The 17,049-nt window shown below is 44.9% G+C and overlaps 1 protein-coding gene across 5 annotated transcripts in view; it reads left to right on the forward strand.

Moving 5' to 3' along the window:
* The window catches only part of ryk (receptor like tyrosine kinase), a 434,764-nt gene that overhangs the window by 334,328 nt on the left and 83,387 nt on the right, over positions 1-17,049 (forward strand). For all 5 annotated transcript variants that reach the window (XR_013497447.1, XR_013497448.1, XR_013497449.1 and 2 more), the window contains one exon: positions 5,839-5,948. Coding sequence is in view for 2 of the 5 variants with exons in the window: in XM_078209276.1 (XP_078065402.1) it covers positions 5,839-5,948 (110 nt within the window). In the remaining 3 variants the exon portion in view is untranslated. The remainder of the gene's footprint in view (positions 1-5,838; positions 5,949-17,049) is intronic.

The raw sequence follows: 17,049 nt of genomic DNA on the forward strand, positions 1-17,049 counted from the left end.
ATGAACTATATCTCTTCTCACAACTCTGTTGTGTGGCACTGTATCGGATGCCTTTTGACAGTCCCTGTACACCACATCAACATCATTACCCTCATCGACCATTTCTGTTACCTCCTCAAAAAACTCCAGCAAGTTAAACAAGATTTTCCCTTTAGAAATCCATGCTGGCTTTTCCTAATCAACCCACATTATTCCATGTTATTATTAATTCTATCCCAAATTATTGCTTCCAGTGGCCCACTACTGATGTTAACTGACTTGTCTGTAATTGCTGGGGCTTTCCTTACAGCTTTTTTTGAACAAGAGCATGACACTTGCAATTCTCCAGTCCCCTGGCACCTTTCCTGAGTCTAAGGAAGACTGGAAGATTATGGCCAGCACCCCTGCAATTTCCATTCTCACCCACTTTAATATCCTTGGATTATTTACCGTGGGCGGCACGGTAGCACAGTGGTTAGCACTGCTGCTTCACAGCTCCAGGGTCCCGGGTTCGATTCCCGGCTTGGGTCACTGTCTGTGTGGAGTTTGCACATTCTCCTCGTGTCTGCGTGGGTTTCCTCCGGGTGCTCCGGTTTCCTCCCACAGTCCAAAGATGTGCGGGTTAGGTTGATTGGCCAGGTTAAAAATTGCCCCTTAGTGTCCTGGGATGTGTAGATTAGAGGGATTGGCGGGTAAAATGTGTAGGGATATGGGGGTAGGGCCTGGGTGGGATTGTGGTCGGTGCAGACTCGATGGGACGAATAGCCTCTTTCTGTACTGTGGGGATTCTATTTCATCTTGTCCAACTACCTTGTCAATTTTAAGTGCCGGCTGTCTATTCAACATTTCCTGCTGATCAATTTTGAACCCATCGAGACAGAGTTTCCTCTTTTGTCACCTTGGCCTGACAGTCATCCAACTGTGATATCACTGTATGCAATTCACTGTTCAACAACCACGCCATCTGTCCATTACAGACAATCAGTGTCCTCTTGGGCACAATGCTGAGATTTTTAAAATCCCATAAAGCAAATTGTCCAATATTCCATATAAAAATCAACTAATCATCTTGTGTATTCCCTTAACACCCATCTTCAGCAGGAATTGAACTGCCCTGATGCTGCTATGCAGTGTTGCTGGTGGAACTCTGGCTTTCACAGGAGAGACTGCAGGGTAAATTTTCCCAGTTCTGACCCTACAAGGCCCAGCTTTAATCTGCATCACCTCGGCATCTGCAGCAGCAGTCTGACTGGCTGGCTTGGCAAGCAACAACAAGGACACTGGTGCAGTGCCAATGGGGAAGGACAAAAGATGATGGAAACGTTGTGCTCCACTGAGCCGTTGCTGCTTCTCCAGGGCAGCATCGCAAACATTCTTCTTATTCTGCTGGCTGGAGCACAGATTGTTGGGCTGTTGTGAGGCTCTGTAAGCAGCAGACTGATCCTGCAAGCTGGAGCTCAGCATTCTGATGTTGCATGGCTTCTACTGCAATTGAAGTTGAAACGTTGGCCATCAGGCACCGCATAATGACTGGATCTGCAGTTGTTCTTATGAAGCTACCGGTTTCATACTATAAGTGATGGGCTCCAAGCGCTGCACCAAAGCAAGTGGAAAGTTGGTGTTTAACTCCTCCATTCTCCTCGGCTTTCTGACAGACCTGCCAAACATTTCTATGTGCATGCCCATTTGTCGTTTTCTGTTCTCAGTCTGTTGAAGCCCTCGTCTGGGCCCTTTGCATTAGAACTCAAGTGCATTCCACTGCTCCCCCAACTTAATGGCATTTGTGCCAGCCTTTGTGTGGAGTCAGCTGAGGTGGTTGAGGTCCTTAACGAGTACAATGCATCAGTATTCACAAAGGAGAAGAATGCGGATGATGATTGTAGAAAGGAGAACGTTGACATTTTAAGACATGTTGAGATAAAAAGGGAGGAGGTATTGGAGGTATTTTGAAAATCATGAAGGTGGACAAGTCCCCAGGACCAGATAGGATCTATCCCAGAATACTGAGAGAGGTGAAGAAAGAAATTGCTGAGGCCGTGGCCAAAATCTTTGTATCCTCTTTTGCCACGGGTGAGGTACCAGAGGATTGGAGAGGAGCTAACACTGTTCCTCTGTTTAAGAAGGGCAGAAGAGACAATCCAGGAAATTACAGGCCTGTGAGCCTTATATGAGTGGTGGGGAAATTATTGGAGGAGATTCTTAGGGACAGGATGTACTCACAGCTGGAAGAGAATAGGCTTATTAGCGATAGGCAGAATGGTTGTGTGAAGGGGAGGTTGTGTCTCACAAACTTGATTGAGTTCTTTGAGGAAGTGACAAAAAAAAGTGACCAGGGCAGGGCAATGGATGTTGTGTGTGTGGACTTTCAGTAAAGTCTTTGATAAGGTTCCTCATGACAGGCTGATACAGAAGGTAAAGTCATATGGGATCCGAGGTGAGCTGGTAAGATGGATACAAAACTGGCTTGGGCATAGAAAGCAGAGAGTAGCATGGGAAGGGTACTTTTCTAACTGGAGGTCTGTGACAAGCGGTGTTCCACAAGGATCAGTGCTGGGGCCTCTGTTGCTTGGAAAATATAGGTGGTCTGATTAGTAAATTTGCAGATGATATAAAAATTGGGGGAGTAGCGGATAGTGAGGAGGATTGTCAGAGGATACGGCAGGATATAAATCGGCTACAGACCTGGGCCGAAAGATAGCAGATGGAATTTAGCCCGGACAAATGTGAGGGGATGTGATTTGGAAGGTCAACTGCAGAAGGAAAGTATACAGTAAATAACCGCTTAAATGTTCCTAAAGTGTCTGACTCCACTATCACTGCAGGCAGTCCATTCCACACCCCAACCACTCTATATAGGTGTACAGATCCATAGTTCCCTGAAGATGGCAACTCAGGTGGACAAGGTGGTCAAGAAGGCGTATGGCATGCTGGCGTTCATCGGTCGGGGCATTTAGGATAGGAATTGGAAAATCATGTTGCAGCTGTATAAGACTTTGCTTAGGCCGCATTTAGAGTACTGTGTACAATTCTTCACGTCACACTACTGGAAGGTTGTTGATGCACTGGAAAGGGTGCAGGATGTTGCGTGGTTTGGAGGGTATGGATTATGAAGAAAGGTTGAACAAACTTGGACTCATTTCATTGGAGCATCGGAGGATGAGAGGGGACCTGATCGAGATTTACAAGATTATGACAGGTCGGAGGGTCAATTACTCGGGGGCACAGGTTGAAAATAAGAGGTGGAAAGTTTAAAAGAGATGTAAGGAGCAAGTTTTTCACACAGAGGGTGGTGAATGCCTGGAACATGTTACCGGAGGAGGTGGTGGAAGCAGATTCTATAACAACTTTCAGGAGGCATTTAGATAGATAGAACAGTACAGCACAGAACAGGCCCTTCGGCCCACGATGTTGTGCCGAGCTTTATCTGAAACCAAGATCAAGCTATCCCACTCCCTATCATCCTGGTGTGCTCCATGTGCCTATCCAATAACCACTTAAATGTTCCTAAAGTGCCTGACTCCACTATCACTGCAGGCAGTCCATTCCACACCCCAACCACTCTCTGCGTAAAGAACCTACCTCTGATATCCTTCCTGTATCTCCCACCACGAACCCTATAGTTATGCCCCCTTGTAATAGCTCCATCCACCCGAGGAAATAGTCTTTGAACGTTCACTCTATCCATCCCCTTCATCATTTTATAAACCTCTATTAAGTCTCCCCTCAGCCTCCTCCGCTCCAGAGAGAACAGCCCTAGCTCCCTCAACCTTTCCTCATAAGACCTGCCCTCCAAACCAGGCAGCATCCTGGCAAATCTCCTCTGCACTCTTTCCAGCGCTTCCACATCCTTCTTATAGTGAGGTGACCAGAACTGCACACAATATTCCAAATGTGGTCTCACCAAGGTCCTGTACAGTTGCAGCATAACCCCATGGCTCTTAAACTCCAACCCCCTGTTAATAAAAGCTAACACACTATAGGCCTTCTTCACTGCTCTATCCACTTGAGTGGCAACCTTTAGAGATCTGTGGATATGGACCCCAAGATCTCTCTGTTCCTCCACAGTCTTCAGAACCCTACCTTTGACCCTGTAATCCACATTTAAATTAGTCCTACCAAAATGAATCACCTCACCTCAGGGTTAAACTCCATTTGCCATTTTTCAGCCCAGCTTTGCATCCTATCTATGTCTCTTTGCAGCCTACAACAGCCCTCCACCTCATCCACTACTCCACCAATCTTGGTGTCATCAGCAAATTTACTGATCCACCCTTCAGCCCCCTCCTCTAAGTCATTAATAAAAATCACAAATAGCAGAGGACCAAGCACTGATCCCTGTGGCACTCTGCTAGCAACCTGCCTCCAATCCGAAAATTTTCCATCCACCACCACCCTCTGTCTTCGATCAGACAGCCAGTTACCTATCCAATCGGCCAACTTTCCCTCTATCCCACACCTCCTCACTTTCATCATAAGCCGACCATGAGGGACCTTATCAAACGCCTTACTAAAATCCATGTATATGACATCAACTGCCCTACCTTCATCAACACACTTAGTTACCTCCTCAAAAAATTCAATCAAATTTGTGGGGCACGACTTGCCCTTCACGAATCCGTGCTGACTATCCCGGATTAATCCGCATCTTTCTAAATGGTCGTAAATCCCATCCCTAAGGACCTTTTCCATCAATTTACCAACCACCAAAGTAAGACTAACTGGTCTATAATTACCAGGGTCATTTCTATTCCCTTTCTTAAACAGAGGAACAACATTCGCCACTCTCCAGTCCTCTGGCACCATCCCCGTGGACAGTGAGGACCCAAAGATCAAAGCCAAAGGCTCTGCAATCTCATCCCTTGCCTCCCAAAGAATCCTAGGATATATTTCATCAGGCCCAGGGGACTTATCGACCTTCAGTTTATTCAAAACTGCCAGGACATCCTCCCTCCAAACATCTATTTCCTCCAGCCTATTAGCCTCTCAATGTCGATTTTGCCTCTATGCTATCCTGTAAAGTGTACACAGTCTCAGCATCTGAGCTGGTGGCTGCAAGGGTCAGAGCAGGTGATGGGATGTTTCTTCCTGATCATTCTGCTCTTCCTCTACCACTTCTTGCTCCTACACCACTGTCTGTCCAAATTCTTCAGTATCTGAAAAAAGAGAGGTACAAAGATCAGTTTGCCGTGCGGGTAAAGTGAGGGAAAAGCAAGGTTGCACTCTTAAAACATCTCTTGGAAGAGATAGTGGAATAAGTGGGAAGTGACGAGGAGGATTGGATGTCAGTATATTGTCATCTTCAATGGTTTCAGTCCTATTGCTTCCTATGCCTCACACATGGCTACTCCAATGATCATGAACATTCTCCCTTCCATCAGGAAAGAGAGAAGGCAATGCATTCTCCTCTATTTGCCAGCAGTTAGCAGTTATAGCCAGAGACAGAACAGAAATGTGGCTTCAGTAGGATGGTGGTTTTCCCCATGGTGTAGAGTGGCATTGACTGCATACATGCTGCTTTGAGACTTGTGATAGTGCAGTGTGTGAGATTGATGTTCTCTGAATTTGAAGTGCGAGTCTCTGTTGAGAGAGAATGAATGGAGTATGATGAATGGAATGGAATATGAGGCTGTTGGTGCAATTTGTGATATATGCCATTAACTGACCATGACCACTGTGTGAGGTAATCGAACTTGTGCACTGCGTCCATTCCTTGGGACTATATTGTGGCTTTGGTGGAGGGTCTCTCTCTTTGTGGCTGCCACCTGCAAATATGCCTCGAGTGCTGTATCATTCTATTTCAATTTGCATCAACTGAATTTGCTGAAATTCATAGTAATGGTTATCATGCATTTTTCACAGGCAATATCCCAGCAGGACCTTGTACATATGGCTATTCAGATCGCCTGTGGGATGAGTTACCTGGCCAGGAGAGAAGTTATACACAAAGATCTGGCTACAAGAAATTGTGTGTAAGTACGAGAAATTGCTGCCTACAATTCGCCTGTGTTTTTACACTGCATGAGTAACTTCAATATAGGATTCTAAGGGGCTTGACAGGGTAAATGCTGAGAGAATGTTTCCCTTCATGGGAGAGGCTAGGACCAGAGGGCATAGTCTCAGTATAAAGGGTATTAAGTATTTAAGACCGCGATGAGGAGGAATTTCTTCTCTGTAGGTTGAGTGTCTTTGGAATTTCTTGCCACAGAGAGCTGTGGGGGCAGAGTCCTTATGTATATTTATGGTTGAGATAGATAGATTTTTGATCAGTAAGGGAATGAAGGGTTATGGGGAGAGGGCAGGACGTGAAGAATGTTGGATCAGCCACAATCCTGTTTAAATGGTGGAGCAGGCTCAAGAGGCTGAACGGCCTACTCCTGTTCCTTTTTCTTGTCTTACCTGCATGCCAAGCTGCATAAGCAGCACGTAATAGACAGAGCTTAGCAATTCCACAACCAACAGATCAGATCTAAGCTCTGCAATCCTGCCAAATCCAGCCGTGGCTGGTGGTGGACAGTTAAACAACTCACTTGGAGGAGGAGACTCCATAAATAACCCCATCCTCAATGATGGAGGAGTTGAGCACATCAGTGCAATAGGTAAGGCTGAAGCATTTACAACAATCTTCAGCCAGTGGTGCTGAGTGGATGATCCATCTTGGCCTCCTCTGGAGGTCCCTGGCTTCCCAGATGCCAGTCTTCAGTCAATTCAATTTGCTCCACGGAAGGCAAAGAAAATGGTTGAACGCATTAGATGCTGCAAAGGCTATGGGCCCTGACAATGTTCCGGCAGTAGTACTACAGACATGTGCTCCAGGACTTGCCGCAACCCTAGCAAACTTTTTCCAGTATAGGTGGCATCTGGCAACACTGGCATCTACCTGACAATGTGGAAAATTGCCCAGGTATGTCCTGTATACTAGAAACAAGACAAATCCAATCCGGTCCATCAGTCTACTCTTGATCATCAGTAAATTGATGGAAGAGGTCATCAACAGTGCTATCAACCGACAGTTGTTTAGCAATCTGTTCGCTGATGCTCAGTTTGGGTTCCACCAGGTCACTCAGCTCCTGGCCTCATTATAGCCTTGGTTCAAACATGGATAAAAGAGCTGAATCCAGAGATTACGCAAGAGTGATTACCCTTAACTGAGTAGTTCATATCCAAATGCAGCAAGACCTGGACAATATACGGGCTTAGGCTGACAAGTGGCAAGTAAAATTCATGCCACACAAATGCCAGGCAAAGACCATTTCCAATGAGAGAGAGGATTTAGCCATCGCCCCTTTTCATTCAGTGGCTTTACCATTGCTGAATCCCCCACTGTCAAAATCTTGTGAATTACGTCCAGGCACTGAATTGGATTAGCCATATGAATACTGTGGCTAAGGAGCAGGTCAGAGGCTAGGAATCCTGCAGTGAGTATCTCACCTCCTGACTCCCCAAAGCCTGAGCACCATCTACAAGGCACAAGCCAGGAGTATAATGGTATACTCTCCACTTACCTGGATGAGTACAGTTCCAGCACTCAAGAAGCTTGATATATCCAGGACAAAGCACCCTGTTTGAATGGCATCCCTTCCGCAAACATTAAATCCCGCCACCATCAACAAACAGTGGCAGCCATGTGTACCATCTACAAGATGCATTGTAGGAACTGATCACGGCTGCTTAGACAACACTATTTAAACCCACGACCACTATCATCTAGATGGACAAGGGCAGCAGATACATGGGGGCACCACCACCTGGAGGTTCACCTCCAAGCCACTCACTATCCTGATTTGGAAATATATCGCTGTTTTCTGTCGCTGGGTCAAAATCCTGGAAAATCCCCCGTAACAGCACTGTGGGTGCAATGGTTCAAGAAGGCAACTCACCACCACCTCCCAAAGGGCAGCTAGGGATGGGCAGTAAATGTTAGTCTAGCAAGTGTCACCCCAATCCCATAAACAGATATAAAAAAAGCATCATGAAAGACCCAGCAATACTAAAAGTTACTTTCTTAGCAATGTGATTAGGAGAACATCTGCAGGAAACCTAATGGTTTTTGTAAATGGTGTTTTCTTAATTATTTGTTCTGCGTTAGTTAAAAACATTATTTCAAAACTAGTGCATGAACAAATTGCAGCAACAAATTTGGTGACCAGTTATCCCGGTTTTGCTGGTACTGGTTTTTCATTAAGCATCCCGGTATCCTGACATTTTTCTCCGAGTTGTTCAAATGTCCTGATTCTGTCGTCTCAATTTTCCTCCCCGGAATCCCCTCCCATAATGTTCCATTTACTGGGTAAACTCATATGAACCTCTTTTGTGCTCTGTGCACAGGCAATCTGAATGCCACTCAACTGCCAGATGCACCGGGACACTCCCATATGCACAGAAATCCTTCATGCCAGCAACCAGAACTGGGTGCAAACTCTCCTTGCCCCAACCCCAGTTTGCATTCCAGTGGGTTGATTAACTAATCAGAGTGTTCTGATGGAGTGGCTTCTTTGGAAGCACTGGTGTGAGGGCGCGTGCACGGCCTAATGGAGGTTACTGTTTTCTGACCTTTAGTGTGTGGGTGAGTCTGTGAGCCTGAGAAATCATGTTGCCATTCATGTTGTGCTGAATTGTAAATGGCCAGGGGCCAGGATTGTGGCTGCTGGGGACAGGAAGTGCATTGGTGAGTGTTTCTCAGCACAATCCAGGTCCTGTAGAATTCAGGGAAACAGGGGTCAATTTCACTGATGTTTGAGCTTGTTATGGCTCAAGTTCAAGAATGGAGGAAGACCGACACAATAACCAGTGCGTCAGATGTGGAAACGCTTCCTGTACCATGAAAACAATCAAGCACATATGACACTTGGAGCTTTCTCTTAAACAGCAGTCACCATTAATTTATCCCATGACTTCCTAAAATTTACTCCATGACCTAATATAATTAACCCTACGCCCACCTGAGAACTAGGAAAGTCAGCCCCTTAGTGACACAGAAGATTGATAGTGGTGCCAAGCTGCACTTAAAGTTGTAGTTTGATGCTGAGGCCCTTTCTATTTGTAGTGTAAATTCATGATTTGAACTTAAATGTGGGGGGTATGATCAAGTATTTCACGAATGACAAAAATTAGTAGTATGGTAAATAGTGAGAAGGATAGCCATAGACTGCAGGAAATCATAGAAATCATAGAAACCCTACAGTGCAGAAGGAGGCCATTCGGCCCATCGAGTCTGCACCGACCACAATCCCACCCAGGCCCTACCCCCACATATTTTACCCGCTAATCCCTCTAATCTACACATCCCAGGACTCTAAGGGGCAATTTTTTTTTTTTAACCTGGCCAATCAACCTAACCCGCACATCTTTGGACTGTGGGAGGAAACCGGAGCACCCGGAGGAAACCCACGCAGACACGAGGAGAATGTGCAAACTCCATACAGACAGTGACCCGAGCCAGGAATCGAACCCGGGACCCTGGAGCTGTGAAGCAGCAGTGCTAACCACTGTGCTACCGTGCCGCCCCGGAGGAGTATATCAATGAACTGGTCAGATGGGCAGAACAATGGCAAATGGAATTCACCCCGGAAAAGTGTGAGGTAATGCACTCGTTGTGGGCTAACAAGGCAAAGGATTACACTATGAATGGTAGGACCCTGGGAAATACTGAAGATCAGAGGAAACTTCGAGTGCATAGCCACAGATCCCTGAAGGGTAGCAGGGCAGGTAGATAAAGTAGTTAAGAAGGCATATGGGGTACTTGCCTTCATTAGCCGAGGCATAGAATGCAAGAGCAGGGGGTCATGATGGAATACTCTCATCCTAAAACACTGGTTAGTTCACAACTGGAGAACTGCGTGCAATTCTGGTCACCACATTACGGGAAGGATGTGATTGCGGTGCAGAGGAGATTTACCAGAACGTTCCCTGGGCTGGAACATCTGAGCTATGAGGAAAAATTTGATAGGCTGGGGCTGTTTTCCATGGAGCTGTGGAAGTTGAGGGGGGGACCTGATACAGGTGTATAAGATTATGTGGGGCATGGATAGGAAGGCACTTTTTTCCATTAGCAGAGGGGTCAATAATAAGATAAGAGGTAGACGTCTAAGAGGGGAGTTGGGAAACATGAAGTTGATGGGAGTCTGGAACTCACTGCCTGAAAGGGAGGTTGAGTCAGAAACTCTTGTAACATTTAAGAAGTATTTAGATTTTCACTTGCGTTGCTATAACTTCCAGGGCTATGGGCCAAGTGCTAGAAAATGAGAAAGTGTACTCAGATGTTTGTTGACTGGCGTGGACGTGATGGGCTGAATAGCCTCCTCCTGTGCTGTAAATGTCTTTGAATCTAGATAGCTGCCAGCCACCTGAAAAATTGACATGTATGATGAATCAAATGTAATAAAAAATGTTTTAATAAATGTAAGAGAAACTTACTGGACAAATTGTTTAATAAAACAATAACAATGTAATAAATATCACACTTAACAGTGTTTTACTTGAGAGAGGAAGGGGAGTGGGTGATGTGGCTGATGTAGATGTGGATAAAGAATTGATGTTATTTTTGGCTGTTTTTGCATTTTGCTTTGCAACTTTTCTCTGTAAAGTTCTCTGTAAAAAGCAGCAGCATTGTCAATCACTCTGCAAAAGGCAATGCTTCTTTCTGTGTTTGCCTGTTGTTTTCAAATCTTCAGCTGATCTAATGAGGTCTGCCCATCATCCGCCGTGGGCGGCATGGTAGCACAGTGGCCAGCACTGCTGCTTCACAGCTCCAGGGACCTGGGTTCGATTCCCAGCTTGGGTCACTGTCTGTGTGGAGTTTGCACATTCTCCTCGTGTCTGTGTGGGTTTCCTCCGGGTGCTCCGGTTTCCTCCCACAGTCCAAAGATGTGCGGCTTAGGTCGATTGGCCATGCTAAAATTGCCCCTGAGATACGTAGGTTAGAGGGATTCGTGGGTAAAATATGTGGGGATATGGGGGTAGGGCCTGGGTGGGATTGTGGTCGGTGCAGACGCGATGGGCCAAATGGCCTCTTTCTGTACTGTAGGGATTCTATCAATTCTATCATCTTTGGTGCAACATGAGTTTTCTTATGCTCTTCTTCATACTCCTATTTCATTTCACCTATTCCACCAATTCTTTTGTGGAGAGTTCCTCTTGATGAGACTGAAACAAATCCTCTACTTCATCTGTGGCCAGGTCTTCAAATCTTCCCTCCATCTTGTTTTGCCAACTCAACAATCTTGGTTACTTCAGCATCCAAATAGTGGAACCTTATGAAATCATTCACAGCCTCAGGAAACTTATTTTCCAGAAAGCATTTACAGTTGATTCTCTAATCTCACTCCATAAGTCCATACCTATCCTGATTGCTGTGAGGATTTTGAATTAATTCCAGCAATCACAGACAGCGGTTGAAGGGTTTGTTTCCATAATGTTGAGAATGTGGTGGAACTTTGATGTGTATAGTAAACTTTGGAGGATGCAATGACCCCCCCATTAGCTGGATAAGGGAGGTCATTTCTAGGATAAAAACAAATCAGGATGGTTTTCTGAAGGAGAGGGTAAATGTCCAGGAGAATTATAGAGGATAAGTAGGATGTTGAAAGACCAGTTTTTTTTCCCTCATATGTCTTAGAAAGAAATTCCTAAATGCCGCTGTAACCCAGACATTGCCATTAGCCTTCTAAAAAAGTGGCAGATAGGATTTAATTTTCCCTTTGAGAGCTTGAGCTTTTCTGACCTAGAAACCAACATTGATTTACATTTAAAACGAGTCGCATTGGCACATAATAAGAGCATTAGTCTGCCCATTGCAGCATTAAAACCAGGTGCTGCCCTTTCTTCTTGGGCTATGCAAGTCCTATTTGGCATTTTCTTCCAGAACAGTCCAGTTTCATCTGCTTTTAAAGATCTGTTCTGACTGGTATCTTCTCTCCTCAAGTGAATTCCTGCAGTACCTTGCAATTCTCTGCAGTACCCAGCATTTTACCATCCCGACTGCCACAGGAATTGGAGCGGACGAGGGGCGGTCGATGGAAAGGTCCATTGACCTCAGGTGGGATTTTACGGTTTTGGGACGAGCGAGGCCATAAAATCCCCACCCTGAGTCTTATTCGGCTATAAATTCAAACTCTTTCTAGCATTCATTTTAATGTGACAAATAAGAACAGAAGTCAACTCTTAATTCTCCTAATCTTTCTTTATTTAACACTTGAGGTACCAACTCAAACTTAGAACAGTTGCAACACTTTAACTCTTTTACTGAACTTTAATTCTTAATTGAACATTAACTCTAATTATTTAACTGAAAATAGATGTTACCCAGTTTAGAAAGAACTGGCCAAGTGCATAGAAACATAGAAAATAGGAGTAGGGGGAGACTATTTGGCCCTTCGAGCCTGCTCCGCCATTCATCATGATCATGGCTGGTCATCCAACTCAATAGCCTAATCCTGTTTTCTCCCCATAACCTTTGATCCCATTCACCCCAAGTACTATATCTAGCCACCTTTTGAATACATTCAATGTTTTGGCATCAACTACTTCCTGTGATAATGAATTCCACAGGCTCTTTGGGTGAAGAAATGTCTCCTCATCTCCATCCTAAATGGTCGACCCCGAATCCTCAGATTGTGGTCCCTGGTTCTGGACACTCCCACCATCGGAAACATCCTCCCTGCGTTCCCGATGTAGAATCTGTCCTCATAGTCTCTGAAGATGTTCTTCAGAGCATTGCTTCTTGAGATGGTTGCTTTCTAGAGTTATCACAGGAAACAAAAGGCAGCACATGTGCCTTTATCCTCAAAAATGTTTCAAGTTTCAAGAAAGTTCTGTGACACCCAGCCAATGGTGTAACCAGAAACCAATCAATTACTTGTAAACGACTCCATTATGGTTGATTCAGATAGCATATAGCTCACATTGCCTCCATAAAACTTGACGCTGTCATGCCCAGTTCAAAGTAAACAACTTCCCATATTTGGTTAACATAGGAGACTTCAGATCACAACTTCTAGACCAGTTCATCGCTCACAGCAACTCTACAGCCTGCATCTGTTTTTAATGACATTTTGACCAAAAAATCCCAGCATGCTTAACTCTCAGTTACACCATTGCTTTTAAGCTAATATTGCCATTACTGTAGTTAAAATTATTGTTGTAGTCATTTTTCTCGGTGTCCACAAGTGATAGTCATAGAGTCATACAGTACAGAAGAGGCCCTTCAGGCCATTGAGTCTGCACCGACAAAACTAATCTACATGAATCCCACTTTCCAGTACTTGGCCCAATATCCTTGAATGCTATGACATTTTAAGTGCTCATCCACATACTTTTAAAGGTTGTGAGGTTTCCACTGCTTCTACCCTCCTCGGAAGGGTAATCCGGACTCCCATCGCTACTGGGTGGAAATGTTTTTTTTCTCAAATCCCCTCTAAATTTCCTGCTCCGAACCTTAAAATAATGCCCCTTGTTATTGACTCTTCAACTTAGGGTGGCACAGTGGCTAGCACTGTTGCCTCACTGCCAGAGACCCAAGTTCAATTCCGGCCTCAGATGACCCTGTGTGGAGTTTGTACGTTCTCCCTGTGTCTTTGTGGGTTTCCTCCGGGTGCTCCGATTTTCTCCCACAGTCCAAAGATGTGCGGGTTAGGTTGATTGGCCATGCTAAATTAACCCTTAGTGTCAGTGGGATTAGCAAGGTAAATACAGGGATAGGCCCTGGGTGGGATTGTTGTTGGTGCAGACTCGATGGGCCAAATGGCCTCCTCCTGCACTGTAGGGATTCTTCTTGAGGGAAACAGTTGTTTCCTATCCCCCTGTCCATACCCATCATAATCTTATACACCTCAATCAGGTCCCACCTCAGTCTTCTCTGCTCCAAAGGAAACAAACAGAGTCTATGCAGCCGTTCTTCATAGGTGTAGTGCTCCATCCCAGGCAACATCCTAGTGAATCTCCTCTGCATATTCAGTGCAATCACATCCTACCTACACACAGTACTTCAGCTATGGCCTAACCAATGTTCTATACAGCTCCAACATAACTTCCTTGCTCCATGCCGCTAAATCTATGTCCCCTGTTCATTGATGCCTCCATTAAGGGGGAAAGTTTTTTTTTTCTATCTATGCCCCATAATTTTATACATCTCAATCATGACCCCCTCTGCTCCGAGGAAAACAACCCCAGTCTATCTAATCTCTCTTCATAACTGAAACTCTCCAGCCCAAGCAATCTCCTGGTAAATATTGTTATAAAGAGGAGGTTGATTCCCTCTCTGAGAACTAGCACTTAACCACTCAAAGAGGAGTGCCTCTCTTTATAATCTGCTAAAGTGTTTGTGGGAAATAGTACAATCTGCTCTTCAGCAACCTTTAGTGGTTAAATCAAAATAATTACCTGAGACACACTCTGTAAAATCAATGAGTAACACTTTATTTATCTAACTAACAGTGAACTGGTTAACTACACTATTAATAAACCGAACAAAACACTATTTGAACAGAATGTTGTTTAAGTAAATACTATTCCCACTTATTAACAAAAAATAGAACTTTTAGTCACACTCAAAGCACAACCAGGTTTGTTGTCTTCCGAAATCTTCTGTCTTCTTTCTGGAATCTCTGGCTTCTTTTGCTATCTTCACTATCTAGATTAGGCTTTCTTTTAAGACATAAATGCAGCTATGAGAGCGAGCCAGTTTTCTCTCTCTCTCAAAGCTGAACTAAGCTGTCATTCGGCAGGTGGCAGGTGCTCTTCTCCTCCAGGTTGCCACTGCCTCCTGTCTCTTATACCCCCTGATTACATAGCAACATCCCCACACCGTCTTAGCTTTCATTGCAGTTGGGACTGCAAGATCCAGGCCAGTCAGCTGATCACTGAGGCAGGCACATTCTTAGCATATCCATTGCACTTTTGACTGATGATCTTGGATCATTGAGATTTGAAGAGTGGTCTTGGAGATTGGAATTATTTCTCAGTAAGCTTCAGTATATTCTGAAGTTGATACCCAAACTAAAGTGGGGTTTTAGCTGGAGGCTTAGGTGAGGATGGTAAATGTTTTCAGAATGTTTTCATTCTATCTGAAGTGAATGGAAACTACTGCGTTTTGTGGTAAATTGAACTGGAGATCCCTAAGGCGGTTGGGATTCAATGTATACTGATGTCCACTTGATCAAAGTAGATGTTTACTTTAGTTACCAAATGCCATTAACTTGATGACACCTGTGTAGATTACATTAGAAGATCAGCAGTCAGCCATACATGACACTGGTATTGTGGTTAGTTTGGCAAGCTGGGACCTGGCAAAACACATTTGAGAAGCACTGTGGATTTCACCAGATCTGAAGAAAAGCCTGACATGATTATTCTTTATGAAAATGGTCCTCTTTAATCACATCATTTTGGAAAGTTTCTAAAATAATGAGTATTCTAGCTCACCACCGACAACCTCAGAAATTTGTCTGTCCATATGGCATGAACTATGCAATTCTTTACAAGAGAGGTGGACAGTATTCCAGCTGGGTAGAGACAGGGAGACAAATTGTTACGATAGATGTAGAGGTTGAAATGAATTTAAATGAGATAAGAATGAAGAGGGATTAAGGCTATGGGTAACATCAATTCAATAGCACAAGCAATCTAAGAAAGTCAATATTTTTTCCCAAAGGTAGGAGAGTCTAAAACTAGAGGACAGGTTTAAGGTGAGAGGAGAGAGATACAAAGGGGTCCAGAGGGGCAATTGTTTCACACAGAGGGTGGTGAGTGTCTGGAACAAGCTGCCAGAGGTAGTAGTAGAGGCAGGTACAATTTTGTCTTTTAAAAAGCATTTAGACAGTTGCATGGGTAAGTTGGGCATAGAGGGATATGGGCCAAATGCGGGCAATTGAGACTAGCTTAAGGGTTTTTAAAAAAAGGGCGGCGTGGACAAGTTGCCGAAAGGCCTGTTTCCATGCTGTAAACCTCAATGATTTTCTGACAATAGGATTGGTTTACAGGTTATCAAAACATCAAATTCAAACCTGATAAGCTGCTGTTATTCAAATGCTTAGTTTAAACTGATTGAACATAGAACATAGAAAGCCACAGCACAAACAGGCCCTTCGGCCCACAAGTTGCGCCGATCACATCCCCACCTCTAGGCCTATCTATAGCCCTCAATCCCATTAAATCCCATGTACTCATCCAGAAGTCTCTTAAAAGACCCCAACGAGTTTGCCTCCACCACCACCGACGTCAGCCGATTCCACTCACCCACCACCCTCTGAGTGAAAAACTTACCCCTGACATCCCCCCTGTACCTACCCCCCAGCACCTTAAACCTGTGTCCTCTCGTAGCAACCATTTCAGCCCTTGGAAATAGCCTCTGAGAGTCCACCCTATCCAGACCCCTCAACATCTTGTAAACCTCTATCAGGTCACCTCTCATCCTTCGTCTCTCCAGGGAGAAGAGACCAAGCTCCCTCAACCTATCCTCATAAGGCATGCCCCCCAATCCAGGCAACATCCTTGTAAATCTCCTCTGCACCCTTTCAATGGCTTCAACATCTTTCCTGTAATGAGGTGACCAGAACTGCGCGCAGTACTCCAAGTGGGGTCTAACCAGGGTCCTATAAAGCTGCAGCATTATCTCCCGACTCCTAAACTCAATCCCTCGATTAATGAAGGCTAGTACGCCATACGCCTTCTTGACCGCATCCTCCACCTGCGAGGCCGATTTAAGAGTCCTATGGACCCGGACCCCAAGGTCCTTCTGATCCTCTACACTGCTAAGAATGGTACCCTTCATTTTATACTGCTGCTCCATCCCATTGGATCTGCCAAAATGGATCACCACACACTTATCCGGGTTGAAGTCCATCTGCCACTTCTCCGCCCAGTCTTGCATTCTATCTATGTCTCGCTGCAACTTCTGACATCCCTCCAAACTATCCACAACACCACCTACCTTGGTGTCGTCAGCAAACTTCAAAACCAATCTGTTGTAAGAACATAAGAAATAGGAGCAGGAGTAGGCCATCTGGCCCCTCGAGCCTGCCCCGCCATTCAACAAGATCATGGCTGATCTGAAGCGAATCAGTTCCACTTACCCGC

Source organism: Mustelus asterias, chromosome 3 (assembly GCF_964213995.1).
Source record: "Mustelus asterias chromosome 3, sMusAst1.hap1.1, whole genome shotgun sequence".
In the NCBI taxonomy this organism is placed as follows: domain Eukaryota; kingdom Metazoa; phylum Chordata; class Chondrichthyes; order Carcharhiniformes; family Triakidae; genus Mustelus; species Mustelus asterias.